This window comes from Mauremys mutica, chromosome 11 (genome assembly GCF_020497125.1).
Source record: "Mauremys mutica isolate MM-2020 ecotype Southern chromosome 11, ASM2049712v1, whole genome shotgun sequence".
NCBI lineage: Eukaryota > Metazoa > Chordata > Testudines > Geoemydidae > Mauremys > Mauremys mutica.
In genome coordinates this window covers 79,732,844-79,755,943 of record NC_059082.1, presented here as the reverse complement: position 1 = coordinate 79,755,943, position 23,100 = coordinate 79,732,844, and the positions used below count along the sequence as shown (strand labels likewise).

General features: G+C 52.1%; 2 protein-coding genes across 2 annotated transcripts; one reads left to right on the top strand and one right to left on the bottom strand.

Moving 5' to 3' along the window:
- Positions 1-1,613: 1,613 nt before the first annotated feature.
- Positions 1,614-6,598, bottom strand: LOC123343840 (chemokine-like receptor 1). Its single transcript, XM_044979280.1, has 2 exons — positions 5,800-6,598; positions 1,614-4,101 (listed from the first exon to the last, which is right to left on the bottom strand). The coding sequence occupies exon 2, from the start codon at positions 4,085-4,087 to the stop codon at positions 3,002-3,004; it is 1,086 nt and encodes a 361-aa protein (XP_044835215.1). The 5' UTR covers positions 4,088-4,101; positions 5,800-6,598; the 3' UTR covers positions 1,614-3,001.
- Positions 6,599-7,083: 485 nt separating this feature from the next.
- SHMT1 (serine hydroxymethyltransferase 1) lies at positions 7,084-22,595 on the top strand. The gene is made up of 12 exons (XM_044979277.1): positions 7,084-7,237; positions 9,937-10,072; positions 11,305-11,450; positions 11,836-11,951; positions 12,191-12,351; positions 13,745-13,826; positions 14,822-15,034; positions 16,146-16,262; positions 17,472-17,594; positions 18,149-18,265; positions 20,529-20,639; positions 21,275-22,595. The coding sequence occupies exons 2-12, from the start codon at positions 9,971-9,973 to the stop codon at positions 21,445-21,447; spliced, it is 1,461 nt and encodes a 486-aa protein (XP_044835212.1). The 5' UTR covers positions 7,084-7,237; positions 9,937-9,970; the 3' UTR covers positions 21,448-22,595.
- Positions 22,596-23,100: the final 505 nt, after the last annotated feature.

Sequence of the window (23,100 nt, the reverse complement as noted above, 5' to 3'; positions counted from 1 at the left end):
TGGGGGCACCCAGAACCCTGCTGCCTGAATGCCCCCTGAAGGCTGCTCACTTTTATGTTGGGGACTGGATAAGTGCCCAGAGGCCTTGGGATTGGGGCCTCCTCCTCTGGATTTCTGCCATAGTGTAGCTAGTCCAGAGAATCTGTGTCAGAGTCAGAGCCGGGATCAGAAGTGCCAAGGTCTGTGCTGTGAGAGCCACTCCTCTGTAGGAATTACATGGACTTTGCAAACATAAGTAAAAAGCAAGGAGGTCAAATGCTGGTCTGAACAACCTTGATACTGCAGTTCACCTCTGGGAGTAAGTAAATATCCCCTCAGCTGCATGCTGCAGAACAAACATTGCACTTGTCGGGTGCAGTTTCACCTGGAGAACAGTCAGCAATTTCTGGCAAAGGTCAACTCTCTCTGAACCCAGCCCTGCAAGCGCTTACCAGGGTGCCTGACTTTGTGAATAGTCCCACTGAGTTCAGTGGAATTACTCACATGCTTAAAGTTAAGCACCTCTGTGGCATTGGAAGGATCAATGCCTACATTAATTCTGTTAAATACTGCATGAGCCAATGGACCCCTACTGGCTCCCTCCATGTATGTGAGTGACAGTGCTCATTCTACACAACCATACAATGTGTTCATATGTATGTGAACCATACTGACAAGTAGGGAGAGCAGAGCAGATATAATTTATGCTCTTTTTTCTCACTTGGATTAACAGTCTGGTATTGAACACCGGGTTTTCCAAACCTGCTAGGTGAAGGGAGAGCCAGCAGAGGACAAGTTACACAAGGACAGGAAGAAGAGAGTGACACCCTCCTAGAACAGCATCTCACTCTATACTGAAATGCCTTTCCTGATCATTGAGGTTTTCTCTTCTAAAAAATAAACCTGGCCAAAGACTGATCACTCCTGCTGAACAAAAACCCAAATCCTCATCCACAGCAGCTTCCAGTCTGATGCTCAAGCAGATACAGTCTGGAGGCATAAGGGGGGTATTATTTTGTCATTCTCAAGCAACTGGTTTTCCAGTGTATCACAACCACTGAGATCGACTCATAAGCGAGGACCTCAGTCTTGCACTTGGATCCACAAGCACAGATCCCTGAGCCCAGGCTGGAGCCCCATTTACTTCAGTTTTGCCCCTAACTCCAGCGGTCTCTGAATTCCAGATGGTTCAGCTGTTTTGGTTAGTTGTCCCATCGCCCAAGGTGAACTTGCACGGTCAGTTGTGATCACTGAGTATTTCCATGTATTTCAGCACAGGGTGACACAACAGTCATTAGATTCGCAGGCTGTGTGTTTTTAAATTTTTTATTGATTTTTAACATTCATTACGTGAAATACAAACTATCAGGTCTCAGCTATTTGAGGGACAGTAAAATGTCTAACATTGAGAGCTGCCAGTCAGAAAAACGTGTATTTTATATCAAACTTGAGCAACAGGGCACAGCTATTAGTCCATGTCCCAGTATACATTGGGAGGAAAATTATATAGTTTTACTACCTAGAGTCCTGGTCCTGCAAAAACACATCACTTTACTCACATGAGTAGTCCCATTAACTCTAAAGGGGATTACTCCTGGGAGTAAAGTTATGCTGTTAATACACCCGTTGAAGGCCTTTCTATTGACTTCAGTACATTTTGGATCATGCCCATACACGATAGCATCAACGAGGATAAGGACACAATGTGAAGAGGATCAATAATCCTTGTGGATCCTACAGTGTCTTCCAGCCACCTTTTTGCTGAACAGGTTATTTTCTCCTAAGCCCTCTAGTTCACTAGGACCAGTGCACCAGATAAAAATACATGACATGAAAAAGGATCTTCACATCTGCTGATCTAACTTATTTGTAAACAGGACGTATCAGATTATCTTCTGATATATATATGTGTGTGGATATATATATATATAGGAGCAGCAATGCACTATGTTGCCACTGAGTGGTGCCCAAGCATTTTGGGACCTCTGCAAAGAGCAGTTTGTAGGACACTTGGCAACAGTTACAGCTACACTCCTGCCACCGGACCAAAGTCAGGCTACACAGCTGTAAATATAAGTGGGGTTCGGCCCTGGGTGTATGCATCAGAATCCACAAGGTCACCCCCGAGGCGACGCTGGATAGAAGACATTTGTTAGACGAGTCACTGTGAAGAGGATCCTAATATTTCTTTATGGGGAACCCAAGTAAGATAAGGAAGATGCTGGGAGACCTGTCAGCGGATCAACAAAATAACAAAATGCACAAGCCATTAGGTCTAAAGGGCTGGCTCTTCACGTCCTGGACGTTTGTATAGAAGATGAGCAACGCAGAACTGATTACTGGTACCGTCTGACTGCTGGTAAAGGAAACCTGAAATGGCACCTTAATCTTTTAAACATGGGTATTGTGGAACACATTTTGCTAAGCAAATATTAGCTTTTTTCCAAGGCAACACTGCAGCGGGTATCAGTGAAGGCAGGGCAATAAAACAGACAAGCTTTATCTAGAAATAACGGGCCAGGTGCAGACTGGGTATAACCCGCCTGCCATTACATTCTCTGGGCCACATTCAGTGCTTATGTTGCAAGTTAAAAATGAGCAGAAGTGGCAAAAACAGAATAACTTGCACTGATCTGGTCCTCCATGGGTGTGTCAAAATGAGTGCAACTTACACACAGAGGGAAATGAAAAAGGGGGAAATAGCAGGAAAAGCAACCAACGGGAGAGTGTAAAGTGTATGTGGCAGGGGGTTGCTACTTATTTAACAACCCTCTGTCAGTTGCTTTTCATTCTACAGCCCCGCTCCATCTAGCTGTTTCACCTCCTTGGTGTGTAAGTCCACCTTGGGCTTTGCACATCCAAACTGGAGCAAATCACACTTCTTTATCACTCAGAGCCCATTTCTGCCTTCAGTGACACAATACAACTCTAACTGAAATCCACGGGAACTGCCCTGGTGTGGCAGAGGACAGAACTTGGTCTCCTGTAACTTACCACTAAAATTTGGGCCATTAGCTACTGATTAAACCCCTGGAACTTCTGCTTCAGAAGTGGCTCTGGATTTTCTCTTGCTGGCCAGAGTGGTCAGGATGGAGTCCTCACTGAAGGCCCCCTCGAAGGCAGAGAGGATGGACTGTCGGAACTTCTCCTTGAAGTCCTGCCCCACAAAGACATAGAGGATGGGGTTGATACAGCTGTTGAAGAAGGCAAGACTGGAAACCAAGGGGATCCCTATGTAAAGGGCCATTTTCAGTTCCTGATTGGAAGAGTTTTTAGACATTTCCAGCAAGCAGAAGACATGGTACGGGAAATAGCAGAGAAAAAAAGACACTGTGACAGCAACAATGATCCTGAAAGGCTTAGTAGACCTGGCTAGATGGCTCCTTTTCATCCTGACGGCAATAATGCTGTAGCAGACGAGGATCACGGTGAAGGGGATGAGGAACCCACATAAGAATCTGGTTACGATCATAGCTTTGTGCCTCATTCTCCACAGCCGACGTGTCGCCTCAGATTTATAGTCATCAGACAGGGCAAAGTTATTGTAACAGCTCGTGACGTTCTTCGAATTAGTAGCCGTGTCTCGAAAAACAAGATACGGAGAGCTGATGATGAAGGCTAGGACCCATGTGACCAGGGCAATGTTGGAAGCCAACTTTGGTGTCCGGTGGTTACGAGACCACACAGGGCAGATCACCGAAATGCACCGGTCTATGCTGATCACTGTTAGGAGGAAGACGCTAGCAAACATGTTGAGGAAGGCAACGGTGCTGTTCAGTTTGCACAGGAGTTTCCCAAATGGCCAGTGAAAGCCCAGGGCAGTGTAGGCGATGCTGAAGGGCAGAAAAAAGGTGAAGATGAAATCAGCAACAGCCAGATTTAGAAACCACACGGCATTAACTGTCTTCTTCATCTTGAAGCCAGCGATCCAGATGACAAGGCCATTGCCCGTCACCCCCAGCAGACACGCAATGCTGTAGACCACCATGGAAAGGATATGCATGCTCTTTTGGAGGCCAGAGAAGTCATTGGACATAGTGGAGTTTTCATGCTGAGTGGTGGAGCTGGTTGAGAACAGCGAAGAGGAAGAGACGTTCTCCATCACCATCTGGACTCCTGAAACTAGACAAGCACACTTCTGCTATTATTTGCGGCACTGGCAGTTGCCGGGCAATCAGTGTGAGGTGAGAATCTTTGCCAACAACAGCGCACCTAAAACCCGTAAGACCATGAATCTGGGAATTAACTGACATTTAGTATTGACCGTGCTTATCTAGAGCTTTTCATCTGAGGCTCTCAACAACACTTTACAAAGGCAGACCTATGTTACTGACGGGGAAAGTGAGGCATAAGGTATTTAAGTGCCTTGGCCGAGATCCCAGAAAGGCAGTGCCACAGCTGGGAGTAGGGAAGAGCTGTGTGTGAATATCAGAGGGCAGAAACTGGTCCTAAAGGAGCCCTGTAGCTGGTGCCTGATTTTGTCTAGCAGTTAAAATAAGATGTTCAGGCGTAAGCTCAGCCGCCACTGGAGCACCTTGGAGCCCCACTACTATAAATGGAAACTTTGAAAGCACAATACCCACCTCACAGGGAGAATCTCACTGGGACGCTTTTCTCCTCTAACAGCAAAAAAGAAGAAAGCCACACACACAAAGTCTCTATTTCCCTCCAAGCACAGTTGCCAACTTTCACGTGGTAAATAAGCACCCTCATTTTCACAATAAGGCAAAAATCAAGCTAATCCCATTTCAAAACAAGGCCAAAACAAGCCAATCCCTAAGAACCCCAACACTCTATGTGACTAGATCCCCCTGGCGTGCAGTCTGGGACTGTGGTGGGCCCGCTCTGCCCCCCTGACTCTCTCCCTCTTTCCCCCCTTTCCCCCTGCTTGCCGGGAGCCGATCAAAAAAAAAAAGAAGCAACAAGCTACAAACCAAACAAGCAACAAGCCAAAAACTAGCCAACAAGCAACTCACAAGCCAATTAAGCCAAAAACAAGCCCGATTTCTGCGGTTTTTTCCATGGGTTTGGCACGTCTGCCTCCAAGAAGGAGCACATTTTTGTGGAAGGGTTACGCGCAGGTGACGCCAGTTAGGAGGAGATGGTATTCCAAAGGCTGGCACTGAACTGGTCCTGGAGACCCTAGAGGTTTAGGCTCTGTGTTGACACTGGGCACAGAAACTACTCTTTATCTCAGTCGGTGTAATACGGTCACTACCAAGTGGAACATTTTAGGGTGGGCATGTGGTCTTGTCACTGCTCTAAACGTCATGGGTGAAATCCTGGTCCCCTAGAAATCAGTGGATGTTTTGCCATCTATTTCAGTGGACTCAGGATCATAGCCCATGTGAAAACTACCCAGGAAATTAATCAGACATGGGCAAGCTAGCAAAAAAAACCCTCTCTTGCCAACAGACCTCCCTTAATATGCTCTGAATGGCCCTGCATCTCGCCAGAGATGCTGGTAGGATCTGAGTCTCATGCACTGACATGCATCCGATGAAGTGGGTATTCACCCACGAAAGCTCATGCTCCAATACGTCTGTTAGTCTGTAAGGTGCCACGGGACTCTTTGCTGCATGCACTGAATGGTACCTTATTCTAGCCCTCAGTGATCCTGTTACCTGGTGCCAAATAATTGAATTCTGTTTCAGCAAGGTGCCTTCTAGGATACATCTTTAAGTACAAAGTATAATAATTTATTATAATCTCCCATTTACAAGCAAATCCCCCTTTGAAGTCCCAGCCACCTCCTGCTTTTTTCACTGCATCCCACCCCCATTTAATTCCTGGCACTCGGATTAAGTTGGGACCACTCACCGCTGCCTTATGCCTCTCACCGCTTCTCTGCTCTCAGCTTCTGGGCACAGTGAGCAGTGCAGCCGCTGGACTTATTGTCAAGAAGCTTTTGAGACAGTGAGTGGCTCTGAGAGTGATTCAGGTTAGCTTGTTTGGTCTTTCCATGGCCTGAGTTCATGGGGAATTTACGGGGCATCATTTATTCCACTGTCTTGTTCCTCACTTTACAGGGAGTAGAATTTAACCCATTGGCATCCCTGGCCATAGCCTGTCCCAAGATGTTGTCCTAAGCAATCACTTTGGTTGGCAGGATGAAAGACGTCTCAAAGGTGCAGCTGTGAAAATGTGCCAAGTGACCCAACCCCATCCCGAGCAGAAGCTGTAATGCTGGGGACATGTGGCCCAATTCACTATTGTATTGGGATCACAAGTCAAAGAGAATTCCCCAAGTGGATCACAAAGGGACAGACGCCTCGAGAGACCATCTGAGGTGGGTACAATCTGCCCAGAATGAGGCCTCACATTGTATTTGGGGGTTGATCCTCAGTGTCTATTTATCATCACTGTCTATTTGTGACCCGGGGGTAAGATTGCCCCATAGACCTCCTGTCTGTCCACATCGGGGCGGTTTTTCCTCCTGGCTTTTTAATCATCACTGAGAACAGGAGGGAACCTGCTCTTACTGCTTTCGATCGCCGGTCTCGCCGCCTCCTCTGCCATGTGAGAAGCACAGGCGCCTGCAGAAGTTACGGAGGCCCCCTTCTAGGATTCATTAATTCAAAATCACATCCTTAATCTTGCGTGACGGCTGCCCTCCTGGCTGACACACTGGGGACTGAACCAGTGACCCCGACAGCTATAAAGCATGGGCAGCTGCAATCTGAGCTGCAGCGCAAGGGGTGCACCTAGGCTGTGCAGTGCCGCTCCTAGCCCACTGGGGGCCCTAAGCTGGAATAGCCCCCCGGCCCTACATACTAATAATTAAGGGGGTTGGGGGGGTTGAGCTGCTCAGGGCCCTAGGCAATTGCTTAGCCTGCTTATGCCTAGCGCCAGCTCTGGCCGCACGGACTCCTCGTCTGCGCGGACTGGCACGGATGGGGGAGGGGAGGGGCTCTGCAACACACACTCGCCAGGGCGGGTAACAGTCGCATTAGTGCAGGTGCCCGCTGGGGGAAGGCGCGATGCACCGCGAGCCCCACCAGCCACCCACGTGCTGCCCTGGGGCCGGCCAGGCCCGGCCGGCGAGCTCGGCCTGGGCCAATCGTGTGGGGGCAGAGGGCGGGACGGCTCGCACCGATTGGTTGAGGCGCCTCCGAACGTCGGCGGGCTGCTCGGCGATTGGCTGAGAGCGAGGCGGGGCGTGTCTGAAGGTTCCAGCGCCGGGGCATGGGGCCGCGCTCGGGGCGCGTGGGTTGAGTCTGCTCCGAGCTGCGGCGGCCCCAGGCGCGCCGGGAGCCCGGTAAGTGCGGCGGCCTCCCAGCCGGGGGGCTGCAGTCCCGAGAGGCGCTGGGCCGGGGACTCCGGGATCCGTGTAAACCTGTGCTGGGGGTGACTTCGGTTCGCGTTAGCTCCGGGTGCACGTGGGGTTGGGGGGTCGCTGTGTCTCCCCTTCCCCTTCTCCTGAACCGCGTGGGCCTTGTGCCGGGGCTGGGCTGAAAGGAGTTCAGCAGCAGCTGCCTCTGCTTTCTGCAGGGGGGGCTGGGAAAGCAACAGGAAGTTGCACCCAGGGTCTTGATATGTCTATTTTGGGGATCCCTAGAATCTCAGGGTTGGAAGGGACCTCAGGAGGCATCTAGTCCAACCCCCTGCTCAAAGCAAGACCAATCCCCAACTAAATCATCCCAGCCAGGGCTTCGTCAAGCCGGGCTTTAAAATCCTCTAAGGAAGGAGATTGCACCACCTCCCTAGGGAACCCATTCCAGTGCTTCACCACCCTCCTAGTGAAATAATCACAGAATGCCTGCCTGTCTCTTTTATGCCTCCAGCACCTCGCTGGCTGGGGTGGCAGAATTGTAGTTGGAGGTAACATAGCAGAGGCTGGGGCAAAATCACTGTTGAGATGGAACTTGATTTCCTCCCTCTTTTGCAGCAGCACACGAAGATCTGGGGTTGTTTTAAACAATGGGTCTGTTGGGAAAGTGGGTTTCAAGTGTAAACTAAATTTCCTCTTACATCACAGTGACTGAAAGTAGTTAAAGTTTGCGAAGTGGGAGGGAATGGAATCTACACTCTCCTTCTGTCTAAAACAATCTTTTCTTTGAGGCCTACTGCAGATGCACAGGAAAATTATAATTATTTTACTGATTGTAATATTTTATAAATTGAATGGTAGCAGTCTCCAGCCAAAATGTATAACACAGACCCTAGCTGAAGGGCACAAAGTGAACTACATAGTGCTTTTCCTGAAGCATCAGGTGTCGGCTACTGCCAGAGTTGAGATACAGGATCTGATGGACCCGTGGGTCAGATATGATCCTTGGATCAGGGACTGTATCCTTTGTTTCCTATATAGCGCTGAATAAACAATAAGCACTTAATGGATAGCATGGTCCAGTGCTAGGGCCCTAGAATGGGAGGGAGGGAGGGAAAGACCCAATTTCGTACACCAGGTTCCACTTCAGCCACTTAATCTTTGTGACTTTTGGCAATTTGCTTAACCCTACCTTGCTTTCCCCCTCGGTGAAGTGGAGAGCACGGTACTTGTCCACCCACCTTCTGTAAAGTACTTGGGGATATGCCAGTGAAAAATGCTATACAAGAGCTTATTATTTGTTAGTTAATGATGATCTGGTCTGGCAGGAGCTGGGATATCAGCCTGGGTGGAATGGCAAATCCTACTTTTCCAACCTAAGCAACATTTAATTCTGACTCCATTTTTGCAATTCACCTTTTCTGAGGTGCAGAAGTTACAGTGCCACAAAGAGATAACAGCAGATTCATGGGGGAATAAAGGTACATTTAGAATTGCAGGGGGGGGTGGGGGGGGCTCTTCTAACCAGCTGCTCCTTGCCAAGCCAGGGCAGACAGATTTCCAGATGGACTTTAGTTATTTGACACTAGCAAACAAAATGCAATTGCCTAATTAGCTGTACATGGCCTTTCACTAGCCTTGAGGAGTTAATGTTTAAAAGGAGTTTTTGTTTTTGACTAAGACGTGACTCTGAGAGTTTATGCTTGTTAGCTTATGATCTCCACAGAAGTCACATTGATGGACTTTGATTAGTGGATGCGTCGCTTTTTGGATTGCAGTGCTCAGGCCTGATTGTCACGCTTACTGTAAATATGGAGCTTGGCATGGATCCAGTGTACTGTAACACACATGCTCTGGGCCTTTGACCTGCTCTGCGACCCTTATTCATATCGAGCCGAGCCTTGCTCATATGAGAAATCCTGTGGTCTTACATGGGACTACTCTTGCATGCAAGGTGCTATTTGTAAATAAGGGTGGCAGAGACATTTATCAGACATTGTGGTGAATTTAATGTCTCTTGTATGTTTCAAGCAGATTGTCCCTTTAAGTAGAGCAGTAATTAAAAAAAAAAATACTTCTGTCCAAAAATGTATTTACTAATTACTGTTACAAATAGGTCCTAATCTTTCTAGCACTAAGAGTTTGGAGAAAAACCATACCTTTTCTCTCTTCAGTGTGATTTTGACCACACCAAGTGCTGGCAAAGGCCCAGTTTCACTATTTCCTGTGTAAAGTCAGGTCAACAGTTTCCCCAGTTGTATGTGTGGATCTCTGACCCAGCAACAAGCGAAAGAAAAACAGCTAAAATAACCAAGTGATTGTAGAACCACAACACTTGGCGGGGGGGGATAGCCCTGAAATGACACTTTTTAAAAAAAAATTGACTAGATTTTAAATGGATGGGGTCTCTAAGAATTGTAGGGTTTTCATTATCAGCTTGGTCCCAACCCCACTGAAATCAGTTCTTTCCAGGGTTTTGGATCAGGCCCTGTATTCATAGATTTATTAGGATTCATAATTTATAACTCGGCATTTAATTCACTGCAGGCTTCAAACTGGAACGTCAGGTCAGAGCCGGGAAGGAATCTATTTAAAAACAAGACAGGGGTGCTACAGGGAGAGCTGACCTCCGGAGGGGGCTCTTTTTAACAGTGCTCTACAATCTGTCCCACTCCGTTTGTTTTCAGACCACGTTATACCAAGCAAGCAACCGCCCCCGCCATGGCTCACTTAACCGGTGTCAATGGAGAGCTCCCCAGTGCTGAACTCTGGGTGTCCCATAACGAGATGGTCATGGAGCCACTTGATACCAGTGACCCGGAGGTGAGAAGTGTTTGTGGTGGGGAAAGGGTTGCGTGCATTTTGGCAGAGGGGAAACCCAAGCAATCGCGGCACAAGAGCTTGGTTCATCCTCCCAGCTCTGGGACCCATGCAACCAAAAGGGATGTTGATCTTCCTGAGGCAATGACTCGGGCTGGTGGGTCAGTGCAAGTTTGGTCATCCAGTCCTGGGTTGTCACTTGCCTCTACTCACCTCGTTTCCCATTGCCTCTGCCACACGCTGCAGCCCCGGGGGGTGGCAAAGGAGAATGCTTGGTAGCTCTCCTCACCAGTGACTGGGAGCATCACCTCCATGGTGTTCCCAGCCCCTGCCGCTGTGAGTCTGAAGGTCCCTCCAAACCCAATGCTCCCGTGTGGTAACCTACAGCTGTGCCACATAATAGGTCTATTCAGCATCTCATCCCAGATTTCTCAGACCCAGGGTCTCTCTTTCCTGTGTGGGATCGGATATTATTTATATCGCAATGAGCACAGCTGTGGCCCTTGCAGCTAGCACCTTGTTCCATGACAATGGAGCGAACGAGAAGGGGAGATCTATAGACATTAGAAAGTCATCTGTTTCTTTCTTCCAGCCAGTTTTCACTTCCATAAGTGCCTTGCTCCGTTCAATTTAAATGTTCCTCCAAGTGCTCACTTTTGGGAAACATCTTCTAACATGCAGGCTAATGTGTCCTTAATTTCATCGTGTTAGGCCTAGGTTATTATAATATATGGAGATATATCTATCTCACAGAGCTGGAAGGGACCCTGCTTTCACTAGCAGGTCCAAGTACTGATTGAACTCACAACTCTGGGTTTAGCAGGCCAATGCTCAAACCATTGAGCTATCCCTCCCCCTGGCACTGCCCTAAAATAACTTCTCCCCATCCTGCGTATTCACATCTTTCCAATATTTGTGGATTTGTGTCTTCCCCCGTCTACATTCCCTTAGCCAAGCTCTATTTTTAACTGCAGTGAGTCAACCTCCCTCCCCGGGTCTCTCCTTGCTCTTCTCTGCACGCGCTCCAGTTTGTCGGTATCTTTCTGGTAGAACGACGCCCAGACCTGAGCCCAAATGGGCCAGGTTCAGAGCCACAAGAGAGGATTCTTGCCTCCCTTGTCCATGGTGGGATGTCTCCGTATCTTTCCATTCTACCGTCGGTCGCGAGAGAGCACCTCCCAGCATCCAGTGCTCTGTACAGAACTGATAAGGATGGGGCTTCTTCTCTCTCCAAGGTGTACAACCTCATCAAGAAAGAGAAGCGGCGCCAGAGGCTTGGGTTGGAGCTGATTGCGTCCGAGAACTTTGCAAGCCGAGCGGTTCTGGAGGCCCTGGGCTCCTGCATGAACAATAAATACTCGGAGGGGTACCCAGGACAGAGGTGTGGAACGTGGGGGGATTCACATCCTGTGCGTGGGAGAGAGTCCAACCCTCCCTGGCTTGGCTCACTGTCCTGGAGGAAGCGATTGCTGCTCCATTGCGGGCCCAAGCAGCCGCCGGCTGTAAATTGTTCCTTTCCCAAGGCAGCAACAGACCCACTGCACTTCGCTCCTCGCAAAAGGAGGCCAACATGGGCCGTTGCCCTGCAGCTTCCCTGCTAGGACTGTCACTTCCGAGCCTGTGGAGCATCAGGCCGGATCCTGCCCAGACCCCCGGGGGAGGGAAGAGGGGTCCGGTTCACTCTTGCTCTGCCACTGGCGTTGGGGATGGAAACACAAGGCGTCGCTGATGCTGTGAGACTCCTGCTCTTCTCATCCGTGTCGCAGGTACTACGGCGGGACGGAGTTTGTGGATGAGCTGGAGATCCTCTGCCAGAAGAGAGCGCTGGAGGCTTACGGGCTGGACCCACAGAAATGGGGGGTCAATGTCCAGCCATACTCAGGTAACAAAGCCCAGATCCTCCCTGGGAGTGGGGGAAAGGGGATGGCCTTGCCAGTTGCCGAGCCATGGGGACCCCTGCATTCCATAACCCGGTCATCTCTTCGTGGGCTGGGTACAAGCGGGGGTGCTCAGAGGAGACGGCTTTAGAAACCCCTTCCCAAGGTCACGGTCCGGATCTCCCCCCCCCGAGAGCAGCGGTACCAAAGGCTCAGGGTGCTCAGGGGCTGCCTTTCGTTGTAGGCTCCCCCGCTAACTTTGCGGTGTACACGGCCCTGGTGGAGCCCCATGGCAGGATCATGGGTCTGGACTTGCCTGACGGGGGGCACCTGACACATGGCTTCATGACGGACAAGAAGAAAATCTCGGCTACCTCGATCTTCTTTGAATCCATGCCTTACAAGGTGAGGGGGCTCCGCCTGGCTTCGTCAATCACGGCTGATTGAGAGGAGATCGGTGGAGGCCAGCAATTGTCACCCCTCTTCCATGCGAGCTACTTACGCTGGCTTCATGCCCTGCCTTGGGAGCTGGGATTTCTTAGTGTGTCCCGTATTAGCAAAGAGAGGGTGTGGTAAGACGGTGGATACCGAAGGGTTAAATAGTTTTCCTGAGGCAAATGGTGGTGCTGGAGGCTGATCCAAGACCCACTGAAGGCATTGCAGGTGGGGGGGTGTCTTTCTATTGGCTTCAGTAGACATTGGCTCAGGGCCTTAACCCTGCAGCTGTCTCTCCAGAGCCCTGATGGCCACCCAGCGTGTGCCGGCTCTGCTGAGCTCTGAGCGAGGCTCCGGTCTCGAGCTGGAGGCGTGCGGCGTTCCACCTCTGGTGCCACTGTCCCAAAGGGGGAATGGAACAGATGCTGGGCAGACTCTGGTGGGGGGGTTAAGCCAGCGTTTGCACTGAGAACCCAGCTGGCATGGGTGGAAACTTCTACCAGTAGCTTCCTCCGTGACTTGGATCCGCACCAGCAACGACTGCAGGGTTATTTCAGCAGCCATGGAGCCCCCAATGAAACGGTGCTCACCGGGGTGGAAGTACGAATTAGCCAGGGTCGTGCTGAGCTCACCTTTATATTCCAATCACAAGGGACGTGTGAGCTGAGCCTCCGCCCGGGACTCAAGAGATCTGCTTTCTGTTGCCAGCTCTGCCAGTGATTCAAGTGGGTGATCCTGGGTTAGTCACTTCAGTGCCACAGTTTCCCTGTCTATCAATTGGGAACAGTGATATTTACATCTTTCACAGGTTGGTTCCCAGACTGCGTTAATGTCTTCGACCCGCTCTGTAAAGGCTCCATCTTATTAAACAGGGCAAATTCTCTCGGTAGCCTGGTATTTGGGCTGCCATATTGAGCCTGAATGCCCGTTTTGTTACTGTTCAGTGGGACCCATGGCTATGACTGACTGACCTGGGGTTCTGTGTTTTCAGAGAACAGGTGAGGGGGCCAGCTGCTCCCTCTCGCACTTGGTAATGACTTGCTGTGTGACGTCACGGGGTCCAACAGCTGACTCGACCTGTGGTTCTTTCATGGAGGATGCCAGGGAGATCAGACCATGGCTGTGCAGAAAGTTCTCTCTGACAACCGCAGAGCAGAGAATAGCCACTGTCTGCTCTGCAGATCCGTCACGGAGCCGCCGTCGTTAACCCTTTAACTCTGCGAGGGCTTCATGGGACGGCTGGGGCGGGCAGTGCTGCTAGCTGCTGAGCTCTGCCGCAGAGCGAGATGTAGCTGTCTCGCCTCTAAGGCTAGAGGTGCATGGTGCTTACCCTGCACGTCTCCTCTGGCTGCTCCCTTACCAGGTCAATCCCAACACTGGCTATATTGACTACGACCGGCTGGAGGAGAACGCCCGCTTGTTCCATCCAAAGTTGATCATAGCAGGTAAGCGGCTGGGGAAGGAAAAACAGATGTCGGAGGCTCTGGGCAGCAGGTAGATTCTGTTCAAAACGCAGCGGTCCCCAACCTTTTTTGTCTGGTGGGCGCCAGACGACGAGCCACTCCATGGCGGTGGACGAGCATCCGCCAAAATGCCACCGACAAGTGGCAACATCAATAGGTTTTGCCGCCAAAATGCTGCTGACAAGCAGTGTCATCCAGAAGCGTCGCCACCGAAATGCCTCTGAAAATCGGTGGCATTTCAGCGGCGGCGCCTCTGGGTGACGCAGCTTGTTGGCGGCATTTCAGCGGATGCTCGTCCACCGGCCAGTATGCGGGTGCACTTAGACGTCCCGGCAGGCACCATGGCGCCCGCGGGCACTGGGTTGGGGACCCCTGCTCCAGGCTATTGAAGGATCCCAGCCACAGGGCTTAGTCACTGGCTAGACACTTGGGAGCAGCGTGGTGAATTTCAGCAAGCACGCAGCATCCCGACTTCTGTAGCTGGCTACTTGGGGAGGGGGCCTTTGTGGTTAGAGCCAGGATTCCTGTGTTCTGCCACCACCAATGCATTGCATGGCCAGCAGCAAGTGTCTCCCCCCTCTCCCTGTCTTCAGGCTCCACAGGGTGCACTGCTTTGGATCTGAGCCCAAGCACCCTGGGGGGCAGTTTAGCAGCTGCTATTTTGGTGGCCTGGACCAGGCCTCTGCCTCTCCCTGCTGGGCAGTCGGACTTTTCCTGCCACTTGTCTCACCCTGACCTCATGGCCAAATCCTGGGCCCCTCCCATGGTGTGGCTCCTGGGCTTTGAAATATTTCCTCCATGTGGGCTTGTGCTGGGAGAGCTGCCTGACTAATTGCCCAGGGTTTGGGCGGGTCGTACAGCCCGTGCTGCCGCAGCCACACCGCTCCTGATGCGCCAGCTAGCTCGCTTAGCACTCGCCCAGGGGTGTCAGTCACACAGCATAGACGCCCTGAGGCTGGTGTTTTCTCCTGGCCCAGGCGTCAGCTGTTACTCGCGTAACCTGGACTACGCCCGCATGCGGAAGATCGCGGACGAGAACGGGGCTTACCTCCTGGCCGACATGGCCCACATCAGCGGCCTGGTGGCAGCCGGCGTGGTGCCGTCGCCGTTTGAACACTGTGACGTTGTGTCGACCACGACGCACAAGACGCTGAGAGGCTGCCGGGCCGGCATGATCTTCTATCGGAAAGGTTTGGGCCACAGAGTGAGCAGAGGATGAAAGGCCCCGGGCTGGGCTGGGCGGGTCGTTGGGGAACTTTGAGCTACTGCGGAATAGGAGCCAAGGCTGGTCCGTCCTCCCTCTGGCTGGCGGGAGCCATGGAAGCAGAGTTTGCAGCTTTCAGAGAAGTGGGGGGGAGGGCTTGTCCTTCCCCTGGCAGTATTAGATCCCCAACCGAATGGGACAGGCTGGGTGAGCAGCTTGGTTGGCAGATGCCCAAGGATGAACTAGGAGTTCCAGGGAGCGGGGCGGGCGATTCAGTAGGGGACACGCTTCCCGTGAAGCCTGCCTGGAACCAGTTCCTCAGCGTGCTGTTCCGCTGGAGCAGCCCTCGTGTTCGATAAGAGTTAACTAAGTCCCAGGCTGCATGTGGTCAGCGATGCTCCCAGGGTGGAGCTGGACAGATTTATCATCACCCTCTTGCAAAGCGTCTCAGTCTGGCTTCCTCGGCTCTGCCCAGCCGGGCTTCCCTCTCTGCTCTCTCTCCCCTCCGCCCTGAGCCGGGCTTTGCCAGTGAATCCCGGTTTGCCGTTCCCTTGTGAGTTCCTCCGTGCTGCCCCCTGCCCGGCCCTCCCTCTCTAGCCCAGCTCAATTCCCTGTACAGGCCTGGGGCAGGGCAGCAGGGATTGAACCGGGGGCTGTGGATTTTAAGGCCTGAGCCTCTACTGCCTGAGTTAAAAGATCGACCTTCATCCGGCAGGGCAGTCGCAGGCTTATCAACCTCAGTCTGTGGCCCTGTCACCCCTTGAAGGGGACAGAGCACCACAGAGCGGGTTACACATTCACCCTTTCCTCATTCAAATCCCTCCTGAGCTCTCTCCTGCTAAGCCTGCCCCCCTCCTCTCCCACTCCTGCCTAGCACCGAGCTGGTGCCCGCGTGTCCTGGGGCACTTTGAGTTTGCAAGTTCCACAGGCTGTAGTGGGCTCTGCACAGCTCCAAGCACACTGCTGGGGCGTAGCCTTGTGACGGCCTGACTCCAGCCACCCCGGGGTTAAACAGAGACTGATCTAAACCCGCCCGGGTATAGAACCCGGGAGTGAGCTGTGCCCCTTACACAGTGACCACCCCCCTTCCCTCCTAGGAGCTCGCAGCGTGGATCCCAAGACTGGCAAGGAAACTCCATACAACCTGGAGAGCCTCATCAACCAGGCCGTCTTCCCAGGGCTTCAGGGAGGGCCTCACAACCATGCCATTGCCGGTAAGGGGCCCCGTAGGGCTGCTCCGGGGCTGGACTTTAGCGCTGCACCACCACACAGCGCCGGGGGGTGTCTAGTTCCAGCCGGAGTTGCAGGGCTTGAAGCAGGAGAAAATGCGCCCGCTGCAGCTGACGGCCAAAGGGATATTTGGCTCCACGCAGGAGTCCCAGCCAGGCCACATAAGCTGGGGAGGCAGGGCCCAGTGCAGGGCCCCACGGATGAGTGGGAAGGATGAGGTTGCAGCCCCCCCACCGCCCAATATTCTGCTGGCCTCTCGTACTTCCTCTTACCTTGTACCACATGAGAGCTAAAACGCCAGTACGGAAGGTGGTCACGGCTGCTGGCTGTGCACGGGGACGTGAAGGTCAAAGGCTAGCACCCCAGGGCTGACCCCACATCCACAGGCAGGCCCCAGCATGAGCGGGGAGCCCTGCCTTCCTGTCATTCGGGGTCAGATTCCTCTCTGCCTCTTTCCCCAGCGGTACAATGGCCCTACAGCTCAGAGGGCGGGAGGGTTAGTCAGTTTGCAGCGAGCTTTGAGAGCCGGCACTGAAGAACAGCAGAGCATCCTCCTCTGGCTGGAACCCTTCTCCCCTGGCCGAGCTTCCTGTTGATCAGCAAGAAGAGATTCCCACATTCCTCTCCCTATTGATAGAAATAGGCAGCAGGTGATTTTCCTCCAGTTGGGAGAGTGCAGATCCACGTCTTGGTATTCAGCGCTGGGGTGGGGGAAAGACACCACGCAAAAAACACAGCTGCACTCTACCCATCTGGCCACTGCACTGGAGAAATCTGGAATCCCTCTGGAGAAATCTCCCCCTGCAGTGGGCCTGTGACTGACTCATCAGACCATTGGGCATCAGCTAGTGAGATTTTGTCAGCTGTATAAATGGAATTAAATCTCGCCGTGCGGTTCACAAGCCCCTTGTGCCTCGCACTAAAGCGGGTCATTAGAACTCGTCGTAAAACACAGCTAGCGTAGACGTGGACTCTGCAGCACTGACGGCCAGTAGGTGCTTCGTGTAGCGAAGATCAGCTCTGGGACATTGCACTGCTGTGTCTTTAAAGCCTCGCAGCCATGATTCTAGTTCCTCAGCTTTCCAGGCCAGAGTTTCGTTGTCAATGCTCCAGGTCGCTGCTGACCGCAGGCACAGAGCAGCCTGGCTTCCTGCTGCCAGCCTGGAGATGCAACACTTTTCCTTTCTGCCCAGGAATCGCTGTCACTTTGAAGCAAGCCATGACCCCGGAATTCAAAGCCTATCAACGGCAGGTTGTTGCAAACTGCCAGGCACTGTCTGCCGCTATGATCGCACTGGGCTACCATGTCGTCACTGGTAAGGACAACTACTAGGTAGCCACTGCATTTCCTGCTACCTAGGGCCCGCTCCCAACCCTAGTGAAGGCCACGGACTCCCACTGACTTAGGCTGAGTTGGGATGATTATAGAAAGAGCCGGAGCTCTGTTATAACACAACCTTTTAGGATACACATGAAGGGAGATCTTCCTCCGGCCACCCGTACGGGGAGAATTTGAGCACAGAGCTTGGCGCACAGAAATGATACAGATGCTTAATACATTGTTGTGGCCCGAGCCATAGACACAGCAGCGAACCTCAAGCCAATAAGAGGGACACGTTAGCTAGTAGGCTGGTTTCCTTTGGACGCCAGATAGTTCCTGTTCTCCCAGCCCTGCCTTTGCTGGAGAACTTCCCTGCCCCATGGCAGGCTGTTCCACCACCCGGTGGCCTGACTCTTGCTCCCTGCAGCATTGTGGTTATAACTGCAATAGTCAGTGGGAGTAGGACTGAGCCAAGTGCCTAACTTCCAATATCCCAGCCTCAGCGACTTCCAACGCACTAGATTTCATGTCCTTGTATTCATCTCCCAGGTGGCTCGGACAACCACTTGATCCTCGTGGACCTGCGCAACAGAGGGACGGATGGCGGGAGAGCCGAGCGGGTGCTGGAAGTCTGTTCCATTGCCTGTAACAAGAACACCTGTCCTGGTGAGGGGGTCTTCTCTCAACTGACTACTTAGCGGAGTTTGCAGTTTCACACAGGTTGCAGCCTGATACAGGGCAGCACCCAGAGAGCTGAGGTTGCTCAGGATCCCTGGGGAAACAGAGCAACTTTGCTAGGTGCCAAAATATGGATTTAGGAGCCTTATCTTGAGGGCTGCAGATCCGAGGTCTTGGCTGACAACTGCGTGTTGCAGGCTTGGCAAGCTGTGCTAGGGGGAGGGATAGCTTGGTGGTTTGAGCATTGGCCTGCTAAACCCAGGGTTGTGAGTTCAATCCTTGAGGGGGGCCACCTAGGGATCTGGGGCAAAATCAGTACTTGGTCCTGCTAGTGAAGGCAGGGGCTGGTCTCGATGACCCTTCGGGGTCCCTTCCAGCTCTGAGATAGGTATAGCTCCATATATTAATTATTATGATAGGCCCCCTAGTGGCCACATTTAGAACTGTTTCAATCAGTGAGGGGAAGAGACTTCATTGAAGTAAGAGGTAAGGTCAAGCCAGACAAACCTGCTCTCACTTGAGAAACCTGCCCTTGGTGGTGAGGACAGATCACTGCTCTGGGGTAAGAGGAGGAAGGTCTGAGGCAGGCAAGGAGGTTTCCTACAGCGTAAGGACTGAAACGGGGCAGGTGGTTCTGTACTTGGTGTGTTCTGCCGAAGGCTGGAGAGCCACCCAGGACAGCACCTGGGAACGTTCCTTCAGCATGAGTAGGTCTTTCTTTCCCAGTGTTACCCCGTCACCTCCCTGTGCCCTTGGGGTTCTCGCTTGTGAGCTTGTTCTCTGGGAAGCACTTCAGGTAGAGTTACTCTGGAGTATTGTTGGTAAGGGTAAGATTTAGTCATGGGTATTTTTAGTAAGTCATGGATAGGTCACCGGCAATAAACAAAACTTCACAGCCAGTGACTTTTACTATAAATACCCGGGATGACTAAACCTCTGCTCCTGCGGCCCTGCTGTCCTGGGGTCCCCCTGCTCTAGCGGTGGGAGCTGACTGCCCCTGGGGGCCCGTTGCTCCAAGGCCCCCGGGGAACTGCTCTCCCAACAGCCCTCGGGACATGCTCGGGCATTCCCCACGGTTGCTGCTCAGGCCATCCCTGGGGCCAGCCGCACTGGCCAGATGTTGCTCAGCTGGCCAAAGGACACCCGAGCGGCTGGCCCCAGGGTGGGTCCTGGGGTCAGCGGCACCGGCTGCTGCAGCTGCGTGGGTTGTGGAATCTATGACTTCCGCAACCTCCGTGACAGAATCGCAGCCTTAATGTCTGGAGGAGCCAGCTTCACGCTGATACGTTTGGTCTGTGGCCCAAGCAGCCCCCGTGCCACAGTTCCAAGCCCAGGGCTAGTTCAGGGAGCTGAACTCAACTCCTCTTCTCTGCCTCATGAGCTTGGAAACACCGGGCAGGGATAGTTCAGGCTTCACTCTGCTAAGTTCTCTGGTGCATGTGCCTTGGGGGGGAAGCCGTTAAAACAGCACATGCCTAGCTCCTCTGCAGACACTCCCACGTTAGAGTACTTGTTGTCCTACTGCCCTTACCCCTCTGCCCTCCACTGCATTGCACTACACTCCACCCCAGAAGTGGTTGCATTTCCATGCTGGAGCTGCCTGTGTAAAAGGGACTACATAACCATGTAGCAGGTGCTCCTGCTCTCTCCACATCTGATCAGTGCGTCAGACCAGTGGGCTTGGGGGAAGCCTGTAGGTACAGGAGCTCTGCAGGCTGGAAGCAGGGGCAGGCTTCTCTCCCCCACGCCGACAGCGAATCCTAGAATGCAAATGTCCTAGAATGACTCAGCTCATGGCCTTGCTGGCTGGAGACGTTTCCCGTGGGGAGCATAGGTGGCAATGACAGGATGGAGCACGGCGGCTGCTCTTTCTTTTCTTCTAAGCTCTGGTTCCTGCTGGGGCTGAAAGGGAATTGGCACTGGCTGATCAGGACCTGGCTTGCAGTTCCCACCAGCCCAATGACCGTTAAATGTGCCTCTTCACCATTGCTTCCAGGCAAGGCCAAGTCTTGGGGCTGTAAACCTAGAGGCCAGTGGCTTTCCTGTTTCACCGTGCAGCCTCCTTATGAGAGCTGGGCAGGGAGGGGCATGTGGACAACCCCAAACCAAGCTAGAGAGAGCTCCAAGATCCCACTCTCCTGCCGCTCCCCCCCAAATAACTCCAGCCAAGACCACTGGTCCTGGGACTACGCTTGCTCCCTCCAGTGGTGCTTGTGGGAGCGTGGTTCTCTTGATAGTTCTTTTGACACAGGTGACAAGAGTGCCTTGCGCCCAAGCGGCCTGAGGCTTGGGACACCAGCTTTGACCTCCAGGGCATTCCGGGAAGAGGACTTCCAAAAAGTAGCTCATTTCATCCACAAAGGTAAGGCTGAGGCAGCCGCGGTTGGCTGAGAGAGGGGGAGCTGTGGCTCCAGCAGGTTACAGAGCAAAGGTTTCTGCTGTAGAGGCCTAAGCCAGCTCCTTTTGTGACTCTGCGGATTACACTGGGAGTTGGACCATGGCCTGGGTGAACACTAGATTTCAGGGTGGCTCTACTGTACCAAAGGATCCTAGCCAGTCCCTGGGCTGTGTCCACTCCTGAGCTAACGTGCCCATTTTCCAACTCAAAGGAGCTTTCCGAATGGTTGGTGCCACAGACCCCTTCAGGCCTGTAGTAACCTGGCACTAACGGTGGCTGCTGGGACGCACTCAGGCCTGCTCTCTGTGTGTCGCCCCGTGGGGGAAACAACCACACTTCCGCTGAGAGCAGCAGATCCCATGCAGGCTAGGCCCAGCATCTTCCTGACTCCCGCAGTTGCATTTGTTAGAGGAACGTGTCTTCAGCCCACCAGCGTGGTCCAGGGCTGGCAGAGCTTTGTGGGAGCAGGGCACAGCCTGTGCCATGCATTCAGACCCAATCTCCCCTCCCGTGCCGGGGCTGGAGAGCTAACGGGTTTGCGGTACATGAGCTATGGGGAGGGAATGTTTGTCAGTCTGAGCCCCCGATCGCCCACACAGGGATAGAGCTGACGCTGAGGATTCAGAACGACATGAGCCCCAAAGCGACGCTGAAGGAATTCAAGGAGAGGCTGGTGAGCGATGAGAAGTACCAGGCGGCTCTCAAGTCTCTCAAAGAGGAGGTGGAGACCTTTGCTGCTGCCTTCCCGCTCCCTGGCCTGCCTGTCCTTTAAAACAAGGCAGCAGCTGCACCCAATCCAGAGCTACCGGAGAGCTCTGGGGAAGCAAACAGGGATTGCGGTGCATCCACGTCCACTAGGAAAGCCTCTGTTGCCATCTGACAAGCAAAGAGACCTGAGAGAAACCGGTCACTTCCCCTCCCCCCCACACTTCTGTTAACCTCCTCCTCTCCTCTTTGTGATTTGTTCTCACAAGGCAGATGGCTTTTTAAAAGTTAATTTTTTTACCCGCCTCTCCCCCTAGGCTACCCCTGTAGGGCACTGCCCCAGGCTTGTGGGCATGACCCAGGGGCTGGTAAGCCTCCGTTTAGGAAACGGTTTCTTTTCTAGTAACTGAACGGTGCAGCACTTAATTCTTTTGAAAGGATTGAAATTGGCACCTGATTTTTAATACATCAACTGCACTTTTAATGAGGACAAACAGGGTAGCTCTAAAGTCCAATTACTGACAGATCTGCAAAGGTGCTGATGTGCCCCCCACCCACACAGTGGGGTTAAGGGGGGCTGCAGATGCTCAACTTATAGCTAGCATATTTCCAAACTACTGATTACTGGAATGCATGAACAGGCCTTGCTCTGAGCCAGGGATCTAGGCCATATTTTAAAGAGATTCTCAGCAACATAAGCTGTTATATTCAGATTTCCTATAGGAGCCACTTAACATACAGTCATATTTTGTATTTAAAGGTTGCAGTAGGAAAGCATCAGACTTTACTACCTTAAAACATGTCTTGCTAGTTTCAGAATAGCAAATTCACAATCCCACTCTCCATGGGAGAGTAACTCTGACAAGCAGGTTTCCATTGTAATCGTGATTGGCAAACATACTAGTCCAGATGCAATTTTGCAAGACTGAGCTACTGAAAGAAACACATTTCTGGTGCTTTTCTAACTCCAAAGCACACACCACAGACTCCCCCTATTAATCCACGTTCCGAATGAGGTCAGTATTTCAAGCCAGCACGTCCAGACAGTTTTTCAGATATCTGAGCCCAAAGCTTAGTTAGGACCATTTTTTAATAAGCACAGTCAAATTAGAATTTAACCACAATGTATGACAAGAATAAGCTTTAAAAAATACAACCAACTTTTTTTGTATTTCAAAAATATCTGAACCCAAATAAATAATTCTTTTAAAAGTACATTTGTCCTACGATTCATTTGGTGTTAACATCTGTTAAGCTCTTGTGCAGCAACACCTACATCACTACACATTAGAACATGCGGCTTGGATTTCTTCCAGGTGACACTCCGTCTAACTACTGATGCAGGTGCTCTGTACCCAGGTACAGACAAGGAACTCGACATGCAGTAATAAGATATGGTGCTTTAAAATGAGACGAGAATTCATCACAGCCTACTCATGGCCCTCAAAGGCAGTTCTTAGCCCAGCCCCATTCATCTACTGACCTACCCTGCCCCGAGCAGCTAGTGAGCCAGATCCCCTGTGCTTCTGCCTTCCAGTTAAAATGCATCTCTCAGCAACCAGCATGTAGTAGGGTTATGATTTCTCAAGCTATGGTAGCGGGTTCTAGGCTCTCACTTGAAAATGTCTTGGCGGTCCAGTCTCTCGTCTGTCACTGGCTGGCTACGGCTACACTTAACACACTACAGTGCCAAAGCTGTAGTGCTTCAGTGTAGACACTG

Excerpts from the sequence above, each read along its gene's own strand:
- LOC123343840 (XM_044979280.1), bottom strand. The coding sequence starts at position 4,087 with ATGGTGATGGAGAACGTCTCTTCCTCTTCGCTGTTCTCAACCAGCTCC.
- SHMT1 (XM_044979277.1), top strand. The coding sequence starts at position 9,971 with ATGGCTCACTTAACCGGTGTCAATGGAGAGCTCCCCAGTGCTGAACTC. Across the intron at positions 16,263-17,471 it reads TCACAACCATGCCATTGCCG|GAATCGCTGTCACTTTGAAG; the intron begins GTAAGGGGCCCC and ends CTTTCTGCCCAG. Across the intron at positions 17,595-18,148 it reads GGGCTACCATGTCGTCACTG|GTGGCTCGGACAACCACTTG; the intron begins GTAAGGACAACT and ends TTCATCTCCCAG.